Source organism: Chionomys nivalis, chromosome 5 (genome assembly GCF_950005125.1).
Source record: "Chionomys nivalis chromosome 5, mChiNiv1.1, whole genome shotgun sequence".
Lineage (NCBI taxonomy): Eukaryota > Metazoa > Chordata > Mammalia > Rodentia > Cricetidae > Chionomys > Chionomys nivalis.
Window position 1 is genome coordinate 32,980,377 of NC_080090.1, and position 19,389 is coordinate 32,999,765.

The following is a 19,389-nucleotide window of genomic DNA, read 5'->3' on the forward strand; positions in this document are numbered from 1 at the left end:
ATGGTAGACTTAGCAGAACTACATTCTTTAAGATAACTGGCCTTCCCCTCCCAGCAATTAAGACTCACCATCCTCATGAATTTTTAAAGTTCTAAAATGTCGTCTTGCCAGCTCTTGTCAGCTTTTGTTGCTGTTACTGTTGCTGGGGGAAGGGGGAGGCTTTGGAAACCCGTCTGTCACTTCATTTCCCAGTCATCTGTTTACTTTCTCTGTTTTAATTGGGTCTGGCCATTGTAGAAAATGATGCTTCCTACATGTAGATCGCATGGTTTCATCTTACACCCCCATCCTGACTCCATCTCCACTGTTCATTTTTAAACATGCATTTCGTATATTCTATGCAACATTTTTAGTTGGAAGTCTTTGTGTCTTGTCTGGATTTGTCTGTGAGACGGCTTAAGAATGGGAAGGTCATTAATATTGCCAGAATCGGAAATTCCTGGTCATTGTAAATTCTGGCCTCCTCCTTCACTTGTACAGGGAATCTGCTCTTGGGTCACACACGGCATCATGGGCCAAATCGTCTGCACGCTGTCCTCTTCCACTGCCCGCCTTTCCTGCCTGGGTTCTCCCACCACCCCCACCCCCGGCTCTGCCTGTGCTGTTAGAGGGCTCTTAACTAAACTCCTCTTTTCCTTCTACCAATGTGGAGGTGCTGCGGTTCTTTCTCTGAGTTTGGTTTGGCTTCTTTTGACATTCTTATATCCATGTCTCTAATCAGTGTCTCACCTAATGTCCCTCTGTGGTTGAGACCAGACCCCACGAACATGACTCTCTGAGACTGGTTTCGTTCTAAGGACTAGCAAGAGTGACGCTTATATTTGGCTGAAGTTGCCTTAGTGGCTCCACTAATGATGAGAAAAGCAGAACAGTTGGGAAAGTGGGTGGGAAACCATGCAGAACTGTGCTGGGCTTGAGTTCAGAGCTAAGGCTATGAGCTTACCATTCCAGAAGTCTGCGCTGCAGGTTTCGCTAACAAAATGGGTACTCACAGAACTCATTAGCTAGATGCCTATCGATGACCTGCAAGAAAATCATTTAGTCACATGTCAGTGGTCGTGGTCGCAGACTACGTAGTGGTGTTGAGTACAAACTATGCCTTGGAGAATACTGACTGATGACCAGGGAGCCCAATAGTCCCTGGAAGTCCCCTGAAGGAGAGCAGTACGCAAACACTGGACTCTGGCAGAGATGAGAGGCAGCTAGCTAAGCCGCAGTTAGGTTTTGAAAAAGATTAGGATAAAATAAAGTCTGGGAGGAAAGTAGGTGGGTAGTAGGACCTCACCCAGAGGCATCCATTAGGCCAATAGAAGTTGAGTCAGTGCTGTCCGACAAGAACCTCCAGAGGAAACAGGACAAAGGACTAGAGGGGAACCAGGTCTGGAAAGATGACCTTTGGTTTCTAGACTGAGATGAAGTTGGTAGTGAAACCAGGCAAATAGGGAAGGAAATGACTTCAGTTGAGAATGGGCAAGGGCGAGACTGTGTGTCTGTGTTGGTTTCGGAAGATAACAAGGCCAGAGGGACGAGGACCAGTCAGGCTTGGATTGAGGGGTATCGCGCAGGCTTCAGTGTCAATGAAAAGGCGACCAAGGCAGCTGGAGGCAATAAGGGGAATTCACTGGAAGTTTATGAGACTCTTCGGGAGTTGAAGCCAGTTTGGAAGATGAACGGAAATGACAGTGCACAGCGGCCTTCATTCTAGCAGCACAGGCAGGACCCTGCTGCAAGACAACTCCCCATGCTACAGAGTCCTGTTGTCCTTGCAGAACCATGTCTCTGCTGCAGACTGTAAAGTTGACTCTGTCCAGATTAGCCAGACCCAAGTCATATAGCCATGTCTGACTGCCTACTGGGGACCAAGCAGATCAGTTCTTTATGGTTTCTAAAAAGGCACCTGTGAAGTTTCTTTGAGTCAGCAATGGGCTGGATAGTGTCCAGCAAGCAACCAAGTTCTAACTAGGAGAGAAAAAGACTGGGCTGTCTGTGGTCTTGGAGAAAGGACCCAGCAAGGGATGGACGACAAGTGTAAAAGGCAGGGAGATGAATGGGAGCAAGCAAAGATGGCAAGGTGAGGGGCTTCCTCTTGGAAGATCTGAGTAGGGAGATGGGGGCTGTAGGAGGGGCATGAACACAGAAGGGGACACTGGGACAATCTACTCTTGCCATCTGATCGGGGTCTCTCCTCTGCAGGTAGGTGTTTTTACTAGGGATCAGGCTTGCTAACGGACAATGCAAAACTGACCAAAACAGTGGATCTTTATTTTCTCAAACATAACCTTTGACCTCCCTTTGAAACCTTTGCTTTCAGGGAGGAGAAGTCACTTCAGACTGTCACTGAACCCCTGTGATATCAGGGGTGCTCTTAGCTACTGGGCAGCCCTCCCCTATCTCCGCCACATACTGCTTCATGGATGATGACAATACCTGGATACTCCGTGTATCCTTATTCCATGAAGAGGAACACCTTTTTTTTAAACCTTTGCTATTGATGTGATGCTTTTTTATGAAATTCTGAGGCCTTCAGCACATTTCCAATCAATAATTGATCAATTTATGCATTACCTTGTGCTAGAGGACCTAGTAGACATGTATGGGATTGTATGTGTGTTATATTTTGTACTTGAATAAATGATAAAGTCAATTCTGTATCATCTGGTATAAATTCAGTAATTTCAATATGCAAAACAACTCTTTCTGCATATTGTGAATCAGTAACTAGGAATGAGGTTCTTTAAAATCCCTTAGTACCATGAGAATAGCATATAATTCTGACTTTGTACAGACTCATAAGGGCTTTGATCCACTTTACTTAAGTTTTCTGATTTGTAGCCTCCATTTTCTGATTTATTTACACCAGTATAGAATGTAGGTGCTCCAGTTATTGGTGTGTTCCTTACAATGTGAAAAAGAATCCAATTAACACTCTTTATGGGTCAAATTTTCTTGCTTTTGGAGAGTTGTTGCTCCTCCCTCACAAAGGATTATTGTAAGCTCTTTGCCAGGGTTCACTTCCCTCCCATGATTTGTCAATTTCACCATTAGTGAATAGTGCTACAATTTCTGCAGGGTCCATTCCTACTAATTGACAAGTCTCGATTTTCTTTTTAGAATTAACTCAGAGACCTTATCTACATAAGTTTTTAATTTTTTATTCAGTTTATGTTGTAAAAAGATCCATTCTAAGATAACATCTTCCTTCTGCATTAAAATTCCTGTAGGGGAATGTTTGGAGGGTAATATGACCAGAATTCAGTTAAGATTTGGATCCACATGATCCACATGTGCCTCCTGTAATTTCTCTTCAATAAAGCAAATTTTCTCTCAGCTTCAGCTGATAATTCCCTGGACTATTTAAGACCTTGTCAACATTTAAGCTTTCCTTTAATTGGGTCATCAGGTTTTATCATTATTGGGATAATGGGCTGGGAAATGTCTCCTAGCAATCTGTGGAAGTCATTAAGAATCTGAAATTGATCTCTCCTAATTTCCATCTTTTGGGCTCTAATTTTCTATACCCTATTTTATAACCTAAATAATTAACAGAATCTCCTCTTTGTATTTTTTTCATGAGCAAGTTATAATCCCCAACAAGGTAAAATTTTCTTTACTTCTTCAAAATTCTTTCTAAAGTATCAACTTTTGAATTAGATATCAAAATGTCATCTATGTAATGTATAGATTCAGAAAATTACTTATGTATCATTTCTAATGGCTGACCTACAAAATATTGGCATTGGGTAGGGCTATTCCATTGATATGTTTTAGTAGGCTGAGAACTATTACAAGTAGGCACTGTGAAGACAAATTTCCTGTTCTTTTCTTGTAAAGGTATAGTGAAGAAACAATCTTTTAAATCAATAACTATAAGAGGCTGTCTTTTAGGCAATGGAGAAGGCAAAGGAATGCCAGACCACAGAGAGCCAATTGGCTGAATCACCTTATTAATAGCTTTTAGATCTCTTACCATTCTCCATTTTCCAGATTTCCTTTTAACAACAAATACAGGAGAATGCCAAGCGCTGGCTGAGTCTTCAATATGCGGAGCATCTATTCTCTCTTGTACCAGCTGTTCTAAAACCTACAGTTTCTCTGTTATTAAAGGCCATAACCCATAAAAGTTTGTCTGTCAGCCATTTTAAAGGTTGGACTGTTGGTGTCTTTGAAATATCAGCAGCTATGTGCCCTATTCTTGTGCAAACTGAATGGCTGGTGATTGTTCTTTATAAAACCTTCTAATATTATTCCCAGAAACAGACATTAACTTATGGTTTATTTCTAAGATTGGGCGGGATTTTATTCTGAGTTTTTCATTGCTGTAACAAATCACATCCCCACAAACTCATTGCTATGTTAACTAGCTACATATTGTTTTAATGTTAGTCTCTGACCTTCTAGTCCTATACTTTTGATCCATCTCACTCTGCTTTACCTGAGATAAAGTTCAGATCCCTAAAAACTGAACATTTACATCCTTAAGTGGCAAATTTGGAAGCCAAGATTCTGATGAAATTATTGTTCATCTTCACCTGTGTCTACCAGACTTTCAATAACAATGCCATTTATTCGTATTTTTAATTTTGGTCTTTGTTCATTTATATAAGTTTGCCAAAATACTTGCTTTATGGTTTCTCCTGAATTCTTTGTTATCTCTTCTATAGCTGTGCTATTATCCAGAGCAGTATGATTTCTTACAATAGACATTAGATTGGCAAAGGATTACCATGAATATTCCTCATTGACCTACATTCATTAGTCCAATGCCTGCCTTTGCTGAATCTTCCAAATAATCCAGAAGAGAGGGACATTCTTAATGGATTATTCTTAGAAAAAAAAGCATTGTTTCTAGAAATGCCCTACCTACAACCCCTTTTAAAGTGACCTTTTTGCCACAATTATAATGTTTAATTTAGGATTTTTCCTCAAACCTCTGGAAATCACCTCTCCTATACATTTATCATCATGTTCATGAGATTCAATATTAATTGTGTCTCAGATACATTCCTCTAAAGGTGCTGACCTTGCCTTTAATGGCCTAATTATCCTTTTGAATAGAGAATTGATATTCTCAAAGGCCAGAGTTTCAACTATTATTTGTCTAGCTTCTGAATTTGGTATCATTCTATTTACTGCTGAAATCAATCTTTGTAATAAATCCATAAAGGCTTTCTTTGGGCCCTGCATGACTTTAGTAAGTGATACAATTTTCTTTCCTATTTCTCCAATTTTATCCCAAGCATTTAAAGCAACTGCACAGCATAAATCCAGGGTGTGGTCTTCATATACAGCCTGCCTTTCTATAGTAGCATAGTCTCCTCCAAGAATTTGATCTTGGGAGCTTTCCCTATGTCTAACTCCATTGTTCAATAATTTTAACCTCTTCTCTGAACCAGGTACTCCATTATAATTATGGACCAGGCTCTCAGACACCATTAACCAAATCTTCCCAGTCATTAGGGATAATTCTATTACAAATTGACCATGAGTTTAACATTTATTTTACAAAAGGTGAAAATGTTTCACATGCCATATGAGACTATTGCTTCCTTTAATCTCCTAAAATCTAACAATGGCCCAGGAGTCTAGTTAGCTATAACAGAGCCTCTGCCACTTGGCAATTGCTGTCAGGTTACTGGATATATTAAGGTTGGTTGTCTGAAAACCTTAGGCTGTTCCTCTCTATTCTTATAATGAAATACTAAAATTGGCTCTCCATTAAGTTCTTCTGTCTGGATTTGAATCTCTCTGTGATCTATTTTATTAGATTTTTCCAAGGCCTGTATCTTAGCACTCAGATTAATCAGCTTTTTTTAGTAATAAGACAAAAATTGTAATGCTGATAATGTTTACAATTGACATTACATAAATCCAATCTAAATTAGATATCCTCTCATTTAATCATTCCATTTTCAAACTGTCTAACATATCGTCATACAGAGACAAAAATCCATCCATTATAATGGTTTTTCCCATCTTTTTTAATGTGGGGGGAAAGCTCTCTCTTTTAACTAATTCCTCCCTTTAAGAATTCCCAATTGTCTTACAAAATATCCCAATGATGTTGATGAAGACATGAGACTGTCCAAGTGCAGCCCTGGCCTGTATTGGTGGCTAAAAAGCCTCAGGCAAACAGCTTCTTCATGAATGCATACCTCAAATGTTGAGCACCACATGTAGCATGAATAATAAAAATCCTGAGACAGTTACTGGGGTTCAACCCAAAAACCAGGAAAGCAAAGCATCTAAGCCACTAGAGGAGTCGTACCTCTACCAAGGCTGGGCAGCTGCGGACTAAGCCTATCTCTCCTCTCATTTTATATTCCCTCTAGGGCAGGGATTAAAGGTATGTGACTCCCTAGTACTGGGATTAAAGGTATAGGCCACCACCACCTGGATTTGTTTCTGTATTGATCTTGTGTGGCCTTGAACTCACAGAGGTCCATCTGCCTCTGTCTCCCAAATCCTGTGACTAAAGATGTGTGCCACCACTGCCTGATCTCTAGTGGCTTAGCTTTGCCCTTCTGATCTTTAGGCAAGCTTTATTTGTCAAAGCATAAATAATATATCACTATAATAACACACAGCTGGCCGCCTACTTTTTCCCTTTTTATTTAGTCTGGGATCCCAGCCTATGGGATAGTGTTGCCCACAATTGGAGGCTGTCTTCCTCTCTCAGTTTTTCCTCTCTTGAAACATAACCATAGGCTTGCCCAGAGGTCTGTGTCCTAGGAATTTCCAAACTGACAGTGAGCACTGACTGACCATCATAATTAGGGGCTTTGTAAGCAAACCTCCATGCTTTGGGCTTGGCTGTCTTGCCCTGGTCTAGTGTGTCTAGGCGGTTTTTCAATGTGTGATTTCAGATATTGCATCTTTATCCTGACTTGGGTACCAAGACACTAAATAGATCACTCCCAGAAAAGTGGGAATCTAAGACCCTGAACCCTTTCCAAGGACCCGGCTGTGACAGTGAGTGGCATGGGAAGCAACATAGAGAAAGCACCAACTAAAAGGCCAGTGATGACAGAATAAGGGTCAGAGGGAGGAGGCAGGGAGGAAGGCCTGCCCTCAGGAGCGGAGAGTCCTGAAGCCTCCACCCTCTTAGTGGTGACACAGATGAAGGGCATGCCCATAGCACCAACAAAGCAAGACCACCAAAGCGGCCCAAAAGTTCACTGTGATGACTCCCACACAATTTTGCAATTTTAAAATCTAGTAGGAGTACTTCAGTCCAACCTGATGATTTATGTGAAATTAGTATTTTAAATTATGGGAGTGAACAGGAGCTCATACTCTTACCAGTCTCTCCTCTCCCCAGCTCCCTCCCACTCTCTCTCCCTCTCTCCTTGTAGAAGAAGATCCCCAGAGCCTCAGGGGCAACTCATTCCAACCGTGGAGATGAACAGGGAGCTGACACTGGATGTTACAAAAATCTCACGGGCAGAGGACAGGTGACACTAGATCCCGTGGAAAGTCAGCTCTGGTGACCAAGAGGACTAGCCATTTAACAAATCTCGCCATGGACATTCGTTCTGCTTTTCGTATGCACATAGAGTGCTTCCGGGCTGGCAGGGAAGGCTCAGCTCCACACAGCCATTCAAGACTTATTCTGCGTGGCTCTTACCACCTTTACATAAGACTTCTAAAGTGTCCCTATCCTAATTGAGCAGACAGCAGGCTGTCAGGAGCGAGAGTGCTGTATCCCAGGCCTGGGAATGACCGCATCCCTTCCACTCATTTATTCTGGCCAGAACTCAGCCACACTGAACTGTTGGTGGCTGACAATACAGCACATCCACGAGGAAGAAGGGGCTGATTGCGATAGTGACCTGGCATTCTCTGCTCAGACCAGGAGTGCCACATACTGACTAGGGCACACAGGAAAGATGACAAAGAAGGGCATGGAGACCGGCTGGTAAATGGGCAGGAGGAGCACATTCTGCTACCTTATAGAGGGTTCCTGGGGTCTCTGGCATGGGTCAGAGGGAGATGAAAAGAGAGAAGGGGGTTCCTATGCTCTGAATTACAGGGTTGCCTGATTTCCACGCTGTGAATTCTCCCAGCATGATAGCGCTGAACTAGGGGGGATCAGCATGGCAGCGAGAACATATTGTATTTTCCATATGGATGACTCAAATGGATTAGGAAGTAATAAATTTTGAAACACTGTTTACTTAATTACAGGTTTATATTGTTCAATTTCTGACGGTGCCCATCATAAACCAGCGGCTTTGCAAACCTACTGAAAATGTAACCATCAGCTTCCTTACAGATTAACACCAGCTGGCTGGCTAGGAACCCCACTGGATAGGCAGCGGGAAAGGCAGAAATGATGACCTTGAGTGACAGGCTAAGGAGAGGGCAGTGGCCTCTTCACAGCAGGGAACAGTGGTGCTGGTGATTGGGAATAGGCTCTGGAGAGCCAGGTCAGCGCTGTTTGCACACTGACCTCTGTAAGGACACGCTTTTATCTAAAATCCCGAAGTGTGTGGAACAGGGAAGCAGGGATCCACTGTCTTTGTGAAAATTAAAGTTTCCCATCCCAACTGCCACTTTCAATGCTTGCTGGTCCAGCCCAAACCCAACCTTCCCACTCCCTTTTGAATATTTTTGTGCCCAGATTATGCAATAGCACCAGTGGCTCTGCATGCAATGGGTTTGTTTCTCATCAGAGCTCTTTCTAGCTGGATGAAGGTTTGACACTGACACCTATCCATAAGAAGGCATCTCTCTCGGGATGGTAGCAGGCAAAGGTCACCTCGGGAGCCCTAGCCCCAGGCATGTAGAGTTGTCTTCTAAGGCAGTGGGTCCTTGCCCTGGCTGCATGTAGGTCGCAGTTCCACAAGCCCCAGGATGACTGTGTATGTGCGCTGGTTAAGAAGAGCAGCAGTATGATATAAGCAGGTACTCTTCTGCAAAGTCTCCAGGGTTCAGCCAAGGGAGAGAGCCACAATAGTGAAAGCACCCTGGCTCTGGGCTGGCTGTTGATGGGCAGGTATTCCATCAACGGATGTGCATTTTAACAGGTAGTTCTGGAGACTTCTGTCCTCAGTCCCCTTAGGCCTTTCAGTGCCTGCTCCTGAGCAGCCCTTAGAAGATGCTGAAGAATGTGAGGCAGGAGAGTAGCAGACGTAGAGCAGAGCCACTGGGATTGCAGTGCTGGGGTAGGGGTGGGGTGAGGGCTACACTGTGAAACAGGCAGAGGGAGTGGCACTCCCAGTGTCTGCTGCCATACTGACCAGTAACCCCATTTCCTGTTCTTGGTGTTCAACTTACACCTGGAGAAATAGCACTGTTTCTTCAAATACAAGCTATTTGAAGTCTTCACTTTCAACAAACCCCATAGCCCTGCTCTTGCCCCACTGTCACCTGAAAGCTCTGGAAGGATCTGGAGGCCTCCAACATCCACTGCTGCATGGGGGAGTACTACAGCCCCTTCCAGGTGCTGCCATGAATCCTGCATCAGAAGGACTAGGAACGGAATCCGGGGTCAGGACAAGAAAGCGGAAGAGTCATTTTGCCCTCCACCCACTGACCCCGTGGTCCCAACCAGATTAGCTCCAGCCCCCTGCAGGCTTGCTTCTGAGTCTGAACCCAGAGTCTGTGGTTTGTTTCTCCTTCTCTAATGGCCAGAAAAGCAGGCAGATGAGAGCAATGACTTCAAGTCCTCGGGAAACAGCTGCACAGGAAGAGCTCCCGGAGGTGGTTTCTTAAGCCAAACAATCGTGAGTAGCGCTAGACCCAGGCTCTGGCATTCACTGACCCTTGGCTCAGGGGAACACTGGCCAGGCTGCATTACTCACAGATGGTTTCCGGATTGCTCAAGATGCTGTCACCGGCCACGGGACTTGCCCCGTGACCCTGGTGTCAACATGTGAGTTGTCCAGCTCTATATTCTGTCATCCTTCCTGGGTGGGCTCTGTCCTAGCCTGGTCTGGATTGTGCTTGGCCTTAAAGGAGAGGAACCCTGCAACGGTGTTTCTGATCTGTCCATATGGAGTGTTGGTGTGTGTGTTTAGTGCATGTATGTGTGTTCCCATGTATGTGAGTACACATGTATGTACCTGGGTATGGAGGGGAGAGGTTAACGTGGGGCATCGATCATCTCCACCTCGTATATTGAGGCAGGGTCTCTCACTTGATCCCAGAGCTTGCCAACTGCGCTAGTCCAGCTAAGCAGTTTGCTCCCAGGATCCTGTTTCCACCCCCCAAGTATTAGAACTATAGACAAGCGGCCATGTCCACCCAGGATTTATGTGGGCTCAAAGGATCTGATTCTTGCGATTCCATGGTGACATTCTACCCACCGGGCTATCTCCCCATCCTCTGTGCACACCGTCCTTCACAGAGCATTTCATGAAGCCCTTTGGGGTTCGCAGCTGAGAGGACAAGATTAGGAAAGTGTGTGAGGGCTTGGGAAAAGTGCTTCATGTCTCCCCCAACTGGTAGAATCAGGGCAGTTTCACTACGGTGGCGGGGGTGGGGTTTGGGGAGGGTGTTAAAAGCATGGCAAGACAAGACCTCTGAAGCTAAAGCAATGTAGGGAAGGTTTCCAGAGGTGGGGTACTGTCTGTACAGAGGCACAGGCCATGGGAGCAGGGCCGCATATGAAAGGGGACATACAAGGACCTCGTATAACCTGCACAGAGGACCACAGGAGCAACAGGCATGGGACAGAGGGAAGGAAGGAAGGAAGGAAGGCCTGGGGAAGGCTTTGGATGTCATGTCAGGATCCCTACTCCACATTCTGAGGAGTAAGCTAAGATCAGAAGAACTGGCTTGAAGCCGAATGAGTCTGCCCTGTGTATTCTTCCTCCTGTTGACTGGATGTGGGGTTTACTGCATCCTGCACACTTCCCTCTTGCTCTTAGTGCCCCACACACACTGAGGTTGGACTCGCCCACCTTTTCTGGATTGCTTCAGAGGTCTCCCTGCTTCCCTTGCAGCTGCTGAAGTTGATTAGGTGTCAGTGGGACATTTGAGACTCAGCGAACATGAGGTACATAGAAATATTAAAGCGGGGGGGTGTCACAACATTACAAGTTCATGGGACACTCTCAAGGTGGGAGCTCTTACCATGCAGTGGTCAGAACTGGAGTATTTTGAGAAACAGTCTTCATAGAATAGCGTAAGTTTATAGCCAGGGTATAAAAAGACCTGTGTGTAATTCAGCACTCAAGAGGGTGCTGAAGGATCAAAAGTTCAAAACCAGCCTGGGCTACATAGCAAGACTCTGCCCCTCCCCAATTTTTAGAGGGTTGAGGTGGGGCCCAATAAAGGGTCTAAAGACCCATTAGAATTATGCTGGTCTTAGCAGAGATCTGTTACTCAACTCGGGAAGTTTTGTGACCCTGTTCAGGCACTGGTTTCTCTCCCCTTACTACGGAGGTGGTCCATAGCCTCAGTAGGACTCCCTCTGATAGTGGAGTTGCTGAGGATGTGAGCAATGGCAGAATGCCAGCTCCTTCCAAGAAAGGCAGTGAGCTGAGATGCCTGGCCCCTTGGGCGGGCCTGGAGGGGTCTCACCACTCCCTAATCTGAAGTAGGGCATGCTAGCCCAGCCAACCACGGTGCTATGTGTGTCCTCCGCCCTCTTAGCGGCAGGCCGGCTGGCGCACAGATCTCTAGAGCCTGAGGACCTGTAGCCAGCTGCAGTCTACACTGGGCTTCAGATGGCCCCACCCACCTGCCCACCCCTGAGGCCAAGTCTCCGCCTCCTCCTTCAGGAATGGGTAGCCCGGAGAACACGACAGCCGGGCGGGCCCCGCCCTGGTCAGTGATTGATTACCAAACATCACTGTGACTTTAATGGTCCGCTTGGATGGAAATTAATTCTGGAATGGATAAATAATGCATCAGGATTTATGTAGTCCAAAGCAAACCGGAGCCAGGAGCGGGAGCCGAAGGGGTGTCCAGTGGCCCCCGGGTCTCAAAGAAGCTAGGCATGAAGGGCCATTGGCCAAAAAGAAGAGAAAAGAGAAACGGATGGCAGCATGATCGGCCCAGCAAGTCTGGCCAGGCGGCTGCAGCATGCTGAGCCCAAAGATCAGACAGGCCAGGAGGGGTGAGTACAAATTCCTGTGGATTTCGGATTTCTAGACACACAGCGTGTTTCCCCTGGCAAACGCGAAGACACTCAAGGAGCTGTCCTGCCCGGGTACAGGTGGGGGAAGGCACCCTGGGTCTGTGGCACCTGGGCAGTGAGTGTCTGCCTGAGCCTATGTGTCTGTAGTTCTGGTGAAATTCGGGGCGGTGGGCGGGGGGCGGGGGTCAGACCCGAGATGGTACAGGGCAGTAGCTATCTAAAGTGTGATCGTACAGGGCAGTAGCTATCTATCTAAAGTGTGTAGGTGGTGAGCACCTCCACCCTGCATTTTATGTTTTACAGCCACCCTGTCGTTATGGGTAAACAGGTGGCAACTGGAGGAAAACTTTACTTTTCACTCACAGTAAAAGTTGAAATGACCCTACCAGGGTTAGCCATCTGCAATTCAAGTCTGAGGCCAGCCTGCTGGGAGCAGCCCCACCCCCACCCCCAACTCCACCCACAGCCAACCGGGAGGCAGAGGTAGAGTGTGTCTCAAGCCTGCCTACCTTACGGAACCGCACAGTTGGGAAGGTGGTGGGGGAGGGGGGTGAGGGTAGGGCGGGTACTAAAATCAAATAAAGCAAGAGATTACAATCTGTAGTTCAGGACTCGGCCATCAACTGGTATCCCAGCGATGTAGCCTCCTGATCCAGCCACTAGACAGGAAAAGAGACTAGCATTTCCCCCAGGCAGCAACTTCTTGGCCAGGAGTGAGGTTCTGATGAAAATACCTGTCTTTAAAGAGCAAGCAAGGTGGTGGTGGCACACGCCTTTAATCCCAGCACTGGGAGGCAGAGACCAGCGGATCTCTGTGAGTTCAAGGCCAGCCTGGTCTACAGAGTTCTAGGATAGGTTCCAAAGCTACAGAGAAACCTCGTCCTCCCCCTCCAAAAACCAAAACAAACAAACAAAAAAGATGGAACAGCTTTTCAGAAGACCAGCACTTGCTAGTGCTTGGGACAACCTGCCTTCTTAGCAGAGAGTATAAAGATGGGTCTGGAGATGGGTGGGGCATGGGAGTGCTTTTTAGAGGCTGCTGTGTGGGGAGGGTCGGGGCACTGAGGATCCTTGTACCTCCTCAGGGGTGCCCATTTCTTTAGCAGATTGGAGGTACTTGGTGACTTTTCCAGTGTGTTCAGTGCCATCCAGACTCCCCTGTAGGTTGGTGGGATGTAGGGTAAGTGGGAGTCAAATGAGGGAGGACAGACTTGCCTGCCTCTGCTGAGAGGTGAAGGCATGGTCTAAAGATGAGCAGGGCTGGACCCCTCTCAGCAAGCCATTTCCTTCTTCTGTCCGAAGACACAGGCAGTAGTCACGTGAGGCTAATAAGCACTCGGCATGTGCTGGTCCTAAGAGAAAAATACACACAGGCTTTTGATGACTCCATTAATAATTATTTGATTGCCTGCTGGAATAACAATGCTTTTGGTGGGTTAAAGAAGCATATTGTTAAAATTAATCTCTGGCTTTGAGAACAGCTACTGGATTAGTTCCGTGGTTACATGCTCATGATAGACCTTTTATATTTCTGTAGAATCTTGTTGGTCTGGAAAGAGACCAATGCTTCAGCAAAGGAGACTGTCTGTAGAATCCCAAACTTCACTATTGTGTGTGTGTGTGTGTGTATGTGTGTCTGTGTGTGTGTGCACGTGTGTGTGCGTACATGCCTGTGGAGGCAAGAGACTGACTTCGGGTATCTTCTGTTGCTCTTTATTTTATTCTTTGAGACAGAGTCTCCTACTGAACCCAGAACTCTACTGGTTAACCAGAGGTCTGCCTCTTTCCCCCACCCTCAGCACACAGACCCACACCACTGTAGCCAGCTTTGTATACGGTGTTAGGGATCTGAACTCAGATCTTGATATCTGCATGCACTTTAGTGCCACCAAGCCACCTCCCAACCCCACCAAAGCCCTTTTATATATTTGATTTCAGTGGCTTTCCATGAACATCAGCAGCCCTTCCTCCCTTCAGAAACAGGAATGTCTGGGGGCATCTGTTGACCATTCTAACCAAGGGAGCTACTGACTTCCTGTAGGTAGTCGCCAGGGACGCTGCTGAACACCCACAGTGCCCAGGATAAGGCCTAGCACACAGAATTATCTGATCTCAAATGCCAGCAGTTCCAAGGTTGAGGATAATGTAACAAGTTTAAATTTCTAGTATAGTTTTTCGGACATTAATATAGGAATTACTTACCTAAAACACTGTCTGACCATATATCCTGAGAGAGACATTGGGAGAACATGAGTTACACAGAGGTTGCTATGCACAGGGTACCAAGAGGTGCTCAAAGTGAGCTATGATTCTTGATCTGTAAGCTGAGTAATGACAGGGGACTGAGCAGGGATGGGATGACAGAGGGAGGCTGAGCAGCTGCCTGGGAGCATCACATGTAGTTCTCCCAGTGTCGTATGTATAGTGCGGTGTGTGTAGTATGTATGCATGTATGTAGTATGTATGTATGTGTTTGTATATGCATGTATGTATATATGAAGCAAGTTAGACTTGCAGCATGTTAGGAAATAAACATCTGTGTGCTTCAAAGAAACTGGACTCTGGCAGATGGAAGATTTTTCACCAAAATTCACCCCTATTTAAAACTTTTGGTTCCAGGACAAGGTCTCCGTGACCACTTGAGAGCATTCGCATCACAAACTCCAAGCCCTGCTGTCCAGTCCCCGTCTGAACTAGACACTTGCAGGCCACTCCTATGTGGAAATATGCCCAAGTGTGTGTCACTTGGAAAAGATCAGGCTTCCTCTGTAGAAGAGTTCATAGACTCAGACCCGGACAACAGGCTCCCAGGGCTTTGGGGCCTGACTGAAAAGCAGCTCCCCTGGGATGTTGATACCTCCTGGGCTCCTGGGGTCCCTCCTCAGAAGCCACATTGGCTGCTAATGTTTTGGCAAATTTCAACAGGCCAGCCCTGAAGGAGCAGGTGAAGGTACCCATGACCATGGAGGGTGTCCTTGTCATCTCTTTGTAGGGACAGGAGGAGAGGTGAGAATTAAGAATTTCACAGAAGCCACACTGTCAGTTACCCACTGCAGAACTGCCTTAGTCTGTTGCTATAACAGAATACCTAAGGCTGTAGTGATAATGAAGCAAGGCAGGGATAACAAGTACAGGCACTTGCTGCCAAGCCTGGCAACCTGAGTTTAACCCCCCAAACACACATGGTGGAAAGGAAGAAGCAGTTTCCTCAAAGCCAATCACTACCCTCTACATGTACCCTAATAAAAAATAAAAATAAATATATTTTAAAGGAGACAATGTTTAAAAGGCTGTTGGACTTATAGCTTGGAAGGCTAAGAACATGGTACTTGCATGTGCTAGGCTTCCAGTAAGAACTTCATGGCAAAAAGCAGAAGGCTGGAGTGAACGCGTGTGGAAGCCGGATGTGAGAGAGAGTGAGTGGAGGTGCTAGGCGCATCGTAACCTGCTTTCACTATAGCTAACCCACTCTTTGGGAAGCACATCAATCTCTTCATTATGAGGTAGCCTTGGCGACTGTTTGCTCTTAAAACCATCACCTTTAGAATTGTCACATGGGGAAATTGGGCTTCGCCATGTGTTTTGATAGAAACCATATCCAAATCACAGCATGAAGTAGGCCAACTGTCCTTCCCTGGGTGGATTCAACTTCCAAAAAGTTAATTGCAGATGGGGCAGACAGACAGACCACACACACACACACACACACTGGTGAAGCTCTGACCAGTGAAAGCAGGTGGTACTGTCCCTGGATCTACCCTGTCCCCAGCGGGCTCATCTTCCCTTGACCCATGTTCCCAGGTTGGGAAAGGGCAACGCAGCTCACCCTGTCTCTGCCAGTTTTCACAGGGGAAAATAAGGTTGCATTTACTAACCCTCCACAGCAGGACACAAGACTATGTGCTGTTTGACACAGATAGAATAGCTATTTCTTTTCAAGACAGAAAAATAAAATGCAAGGCAGGCCCCCCTCTCCTCGGAGTTATGGGGTGGTTTCAAACAGTCCGGAGGAAGCTCGGAGACCAGGCTGCACACTCACGCTCACTGTTACACTTGCCACACTTGTGCCCTTCAGCTTGACCATGGCAAGAACTAGCTGCCTGTAGCACTGGGACCAGGCCCTTGTCTGAGCAAACACGGGGCCTACTTCATCTCCATCCTCTAACCCTGTTAGGATGACTACATCTCTACAACCCTGCGGTCACAGAGCTTATCATGATGGTTTTACCAGTCTTGATGCAGCTTCCTTGAGATCCATGAACACCCTCCCACACTAATGGTTACTGCTGTGGCCTGCCCCACGGCACCCGTCTGAAGCATGCCTTCCAAAGTGCTCTCCTCTCTACACATTCCACTTGTCTCAGGCTAAGTCCTCTGTGGCCGTCCTTACCTCCAACCTGGTCAAAACCATCACCCCAAATGTCAATCATACCCTGTACCCTTCTCCATCCGTCCCCCTCTTCTACTAGAAATCCTTCAGCAGTCTCCACTGCTGTTTTTAATCAAACCCCACACTCCTGACAATGGCTCTGAGTGTCCCTGCACAGCCCAGCTCACTTCCAGCCACTTCTCACACACTACGTCCCAGATACGCTGGCCTTCTCCCCGCTGCTCTGTGTTCCACAAGTTCCCTCTGGACTTCCTTTTATACTCGCGTTCACACATAAACACACTTCTTTGACTGTTGTTCACCTCCCAGCCCTCAGCTCCTCCCACCAGGAAAATCCTGCCCCACCCTACTCCAGTTTGGGGCCTTGCCCCATGCTCTGCTCACCTTCATTCCTCAGTCTTTCCGTCTGGTGGCAGTTACATATTTCTGAGGGTGGCTTTTAAGTATGTCACCTGCACTGGACTCTAAGCTCATGAGGGTGGCGACCATTTTCTTTTTGAACAGCATTATGGATGCCCTTGGTGCCTAGTAAGCACTCAGAATATATTTTTAAATGGATGAATAAGTAAATCAGTCATAGGAAGGGATTAGCTTAGGAGGCTTGGCTCTTGTCTCTGCTTTAACTCATTGAGGTTCTTAGGAAAACCTATCCTTACCTTGACCGTATGTTACAAATATTTACCTGTTCTCCAATTATCCTATGGTTGGATATTAAGTTGTTTTTTTTTTTTTTTTAATTTGAGGCATCTGTAAGTTTTTATTTCATGTCACCAATCCTGCAGTCATTTTCCTTTGGAATTTCTGCCTTTGTTTGGAATAGTTCAGAGTAAATTTGTGTCTATTGTCGGTGCTCCTTCGGAAAAAATCTACGGAGTGAGGCTGAAGTAGCTGTGGCTCACTTCCCAGGGCCTCCACGAGCGCAGAGCCCCTCTACTGCAGGGCAGCAAGAGAGCGCCGGTGGGTGGGAGGGAGTCTTTTCGGTGGCTTTGTTCTTAGAACTTTTTCCCACAAGAGAGTAAACTTCTTTGTTAAATTCCCTCAATGAGGAAGGCATTTTTTTTTTTGCTGTAATTCCTCAATTCTTGGGGCTACACTAAAATGAAGCACCTTTGACGTCATTCTGAAAGGTATGAGAAGAAAATCATTGAGTGTCCTGAACAAACATGGTGGAAGTGACATTCATGTTTGTCTAATGTTAAATCCTTTGTTTGTCCTTAGCCCAAGCTACTTACAGACCTCTGTCAATCACCCTGCAGGCCTCCAGCGAGAGGGTTACAAAATGCAATGACTGGACAAACATTGGATGTAGGCAATTGATGCAGTGTTTAAGACTGGGAAAACATCACCTAACAGAGAACTAAGCAAATGGAAAAACAAGAACAAGTCCAGGAAAACAAAGAGTAATATCCAAACACAGAAAAACAATAATGGTATATATAGCACAGTGCTCACAGGGGCCTGGCAGTCACATGGCACTAACGATGGAAGTTCTATATATTGATCTAATACAACTTACGATATAATTGTATGGGACCAATGAGGACGATATTTGTGTGTGTGTATGTGTGTGTGTGTGTGTGTGTGTTTGTGGGGGGATCATCTTCCATAGCTAAAAAGTCAATAGATAGCACTTACATAGGAAAAATCGAGACATGTCAATAAATGAATACTGTTTTAACACGTGATAACTACTGGGGGAAGACTGTAGTCCTGTGTCCCCGTGGCAGGGATACATCCTGAGAAATTCACCATTAGGTGACGCCCATGTCAATAAATGAATACTGTTTTAACACGTGATAACCACTGGGGGAAGACTGTAGTCCTGTGTCCCCGTGGCAGGGATACATCCTGAGAAATTCACCATTAGGTGACGCCGTCATTCTGCCAACACCACATACTCACATGCCGCTCGGTGGACACCTATGCTGCATGGCTCACCCTGCTTCTCCTGGGTACAACATAATGCCACATTTTACGGATGATTGAAGGCAATCATATGTAATTATGTAACAGTTCTCATATAAACTATAATAAGATATGATGTGGAAGGTAGATACCTGCAGCCGTTTGGGGCTCTTACTGTGTCTGTCGTGCGGGTTGCCATGACTGGAGTTGCCCTGGGTGAGTCAGGGAGTGACCGGGGAGAGCGTGCAGATGCCCAGGTCACCACTGCACTTCACTGGACACTAGATTTCAATGAAAAGAGTTTTTCCTTCTTCAATAGTAAGCTAACGTTAATTTGCCGTGACATTTTTACTTTGTAAACCTTTTAAAGTTAGCCTTTTGACCCCTGTTTGACAGCTTTAAACACAAACACATTCAGAATCCATACAAAAGATCCCTTGCACCCTTGTCACATGAGCTTTTTCCTGGTTTTAGTTTCTGTATACTCTAGACTTTCTCTGAAAAACTAACATGCTGGGCTAGAGAGACGGTTGGCCATTGAAGACTAGATTCACGATCAAACACTAATGCAGTTACACACATATCAGCCTACACTGCATGGGCTCACTAACATCACTGACTACCTGATTTACAAAATATGTTGCACAATACATTGTACATACATGGATCTATGTACAGTACATGTGCACATTGTCCTCAGAGGCCAGAAAAGGGTGCTGGATCTCTTGGAATTGTTATTATAGGTGTTTGTGAGCTGCCATGTGAGTGCTGGGAACTGAACCCAGGTCTTCTGCAAGAGCAGCAAATGCTATCTAGTTAACTGCTTTGAAAAGTAAGTTGTAGTATACTCTAAAATAATGATTAGAAATATGGATACTAACTACACAAACAGTGAGTTTTAATGATTATCAAATATTATGTACCGAACATAGTTGTGTGTTCTATACCTTTATACAACTGGTCACAAAATTGGTTTGTTAATACTGGCATCACTAAAACATGACCAAGG

The 19,389-nt window shown here is 45.7% G+C and overlaps 1 protein-coding gene across 4 annotated transcripts in view; it reads left to right on the forward strand.

Annotated features, from left to right (window-relative positions):
• Positions 1 to 19,389, forward strand: part of Arhgap22 (Rho GTPase activating protein 22) — a 153,856-nt gene that overhangs the window by 18,982 nt on the left and 115,485 nt on the right. Inside the window, exon 1 of one of the 4 annotated variants that reach the window (XM_057769750.1) lies at positions 11,871 to 12,064. The exons of the other annotated variants lie outside the window; for them this stretch is intronic. Coding sequence (XP_057625733.1) covers positions 12,031 to 12,064 — 34 coding nt within the window. The 5' untranslated portion in view covers positions 11,871 to 12,030. Of the gene's footprint in view, positions 1 to 11,870; positions 12,065 to 19,389 lie in introns of those variants that run through there. 4 annotated transcript variants of the gene reach the window in all.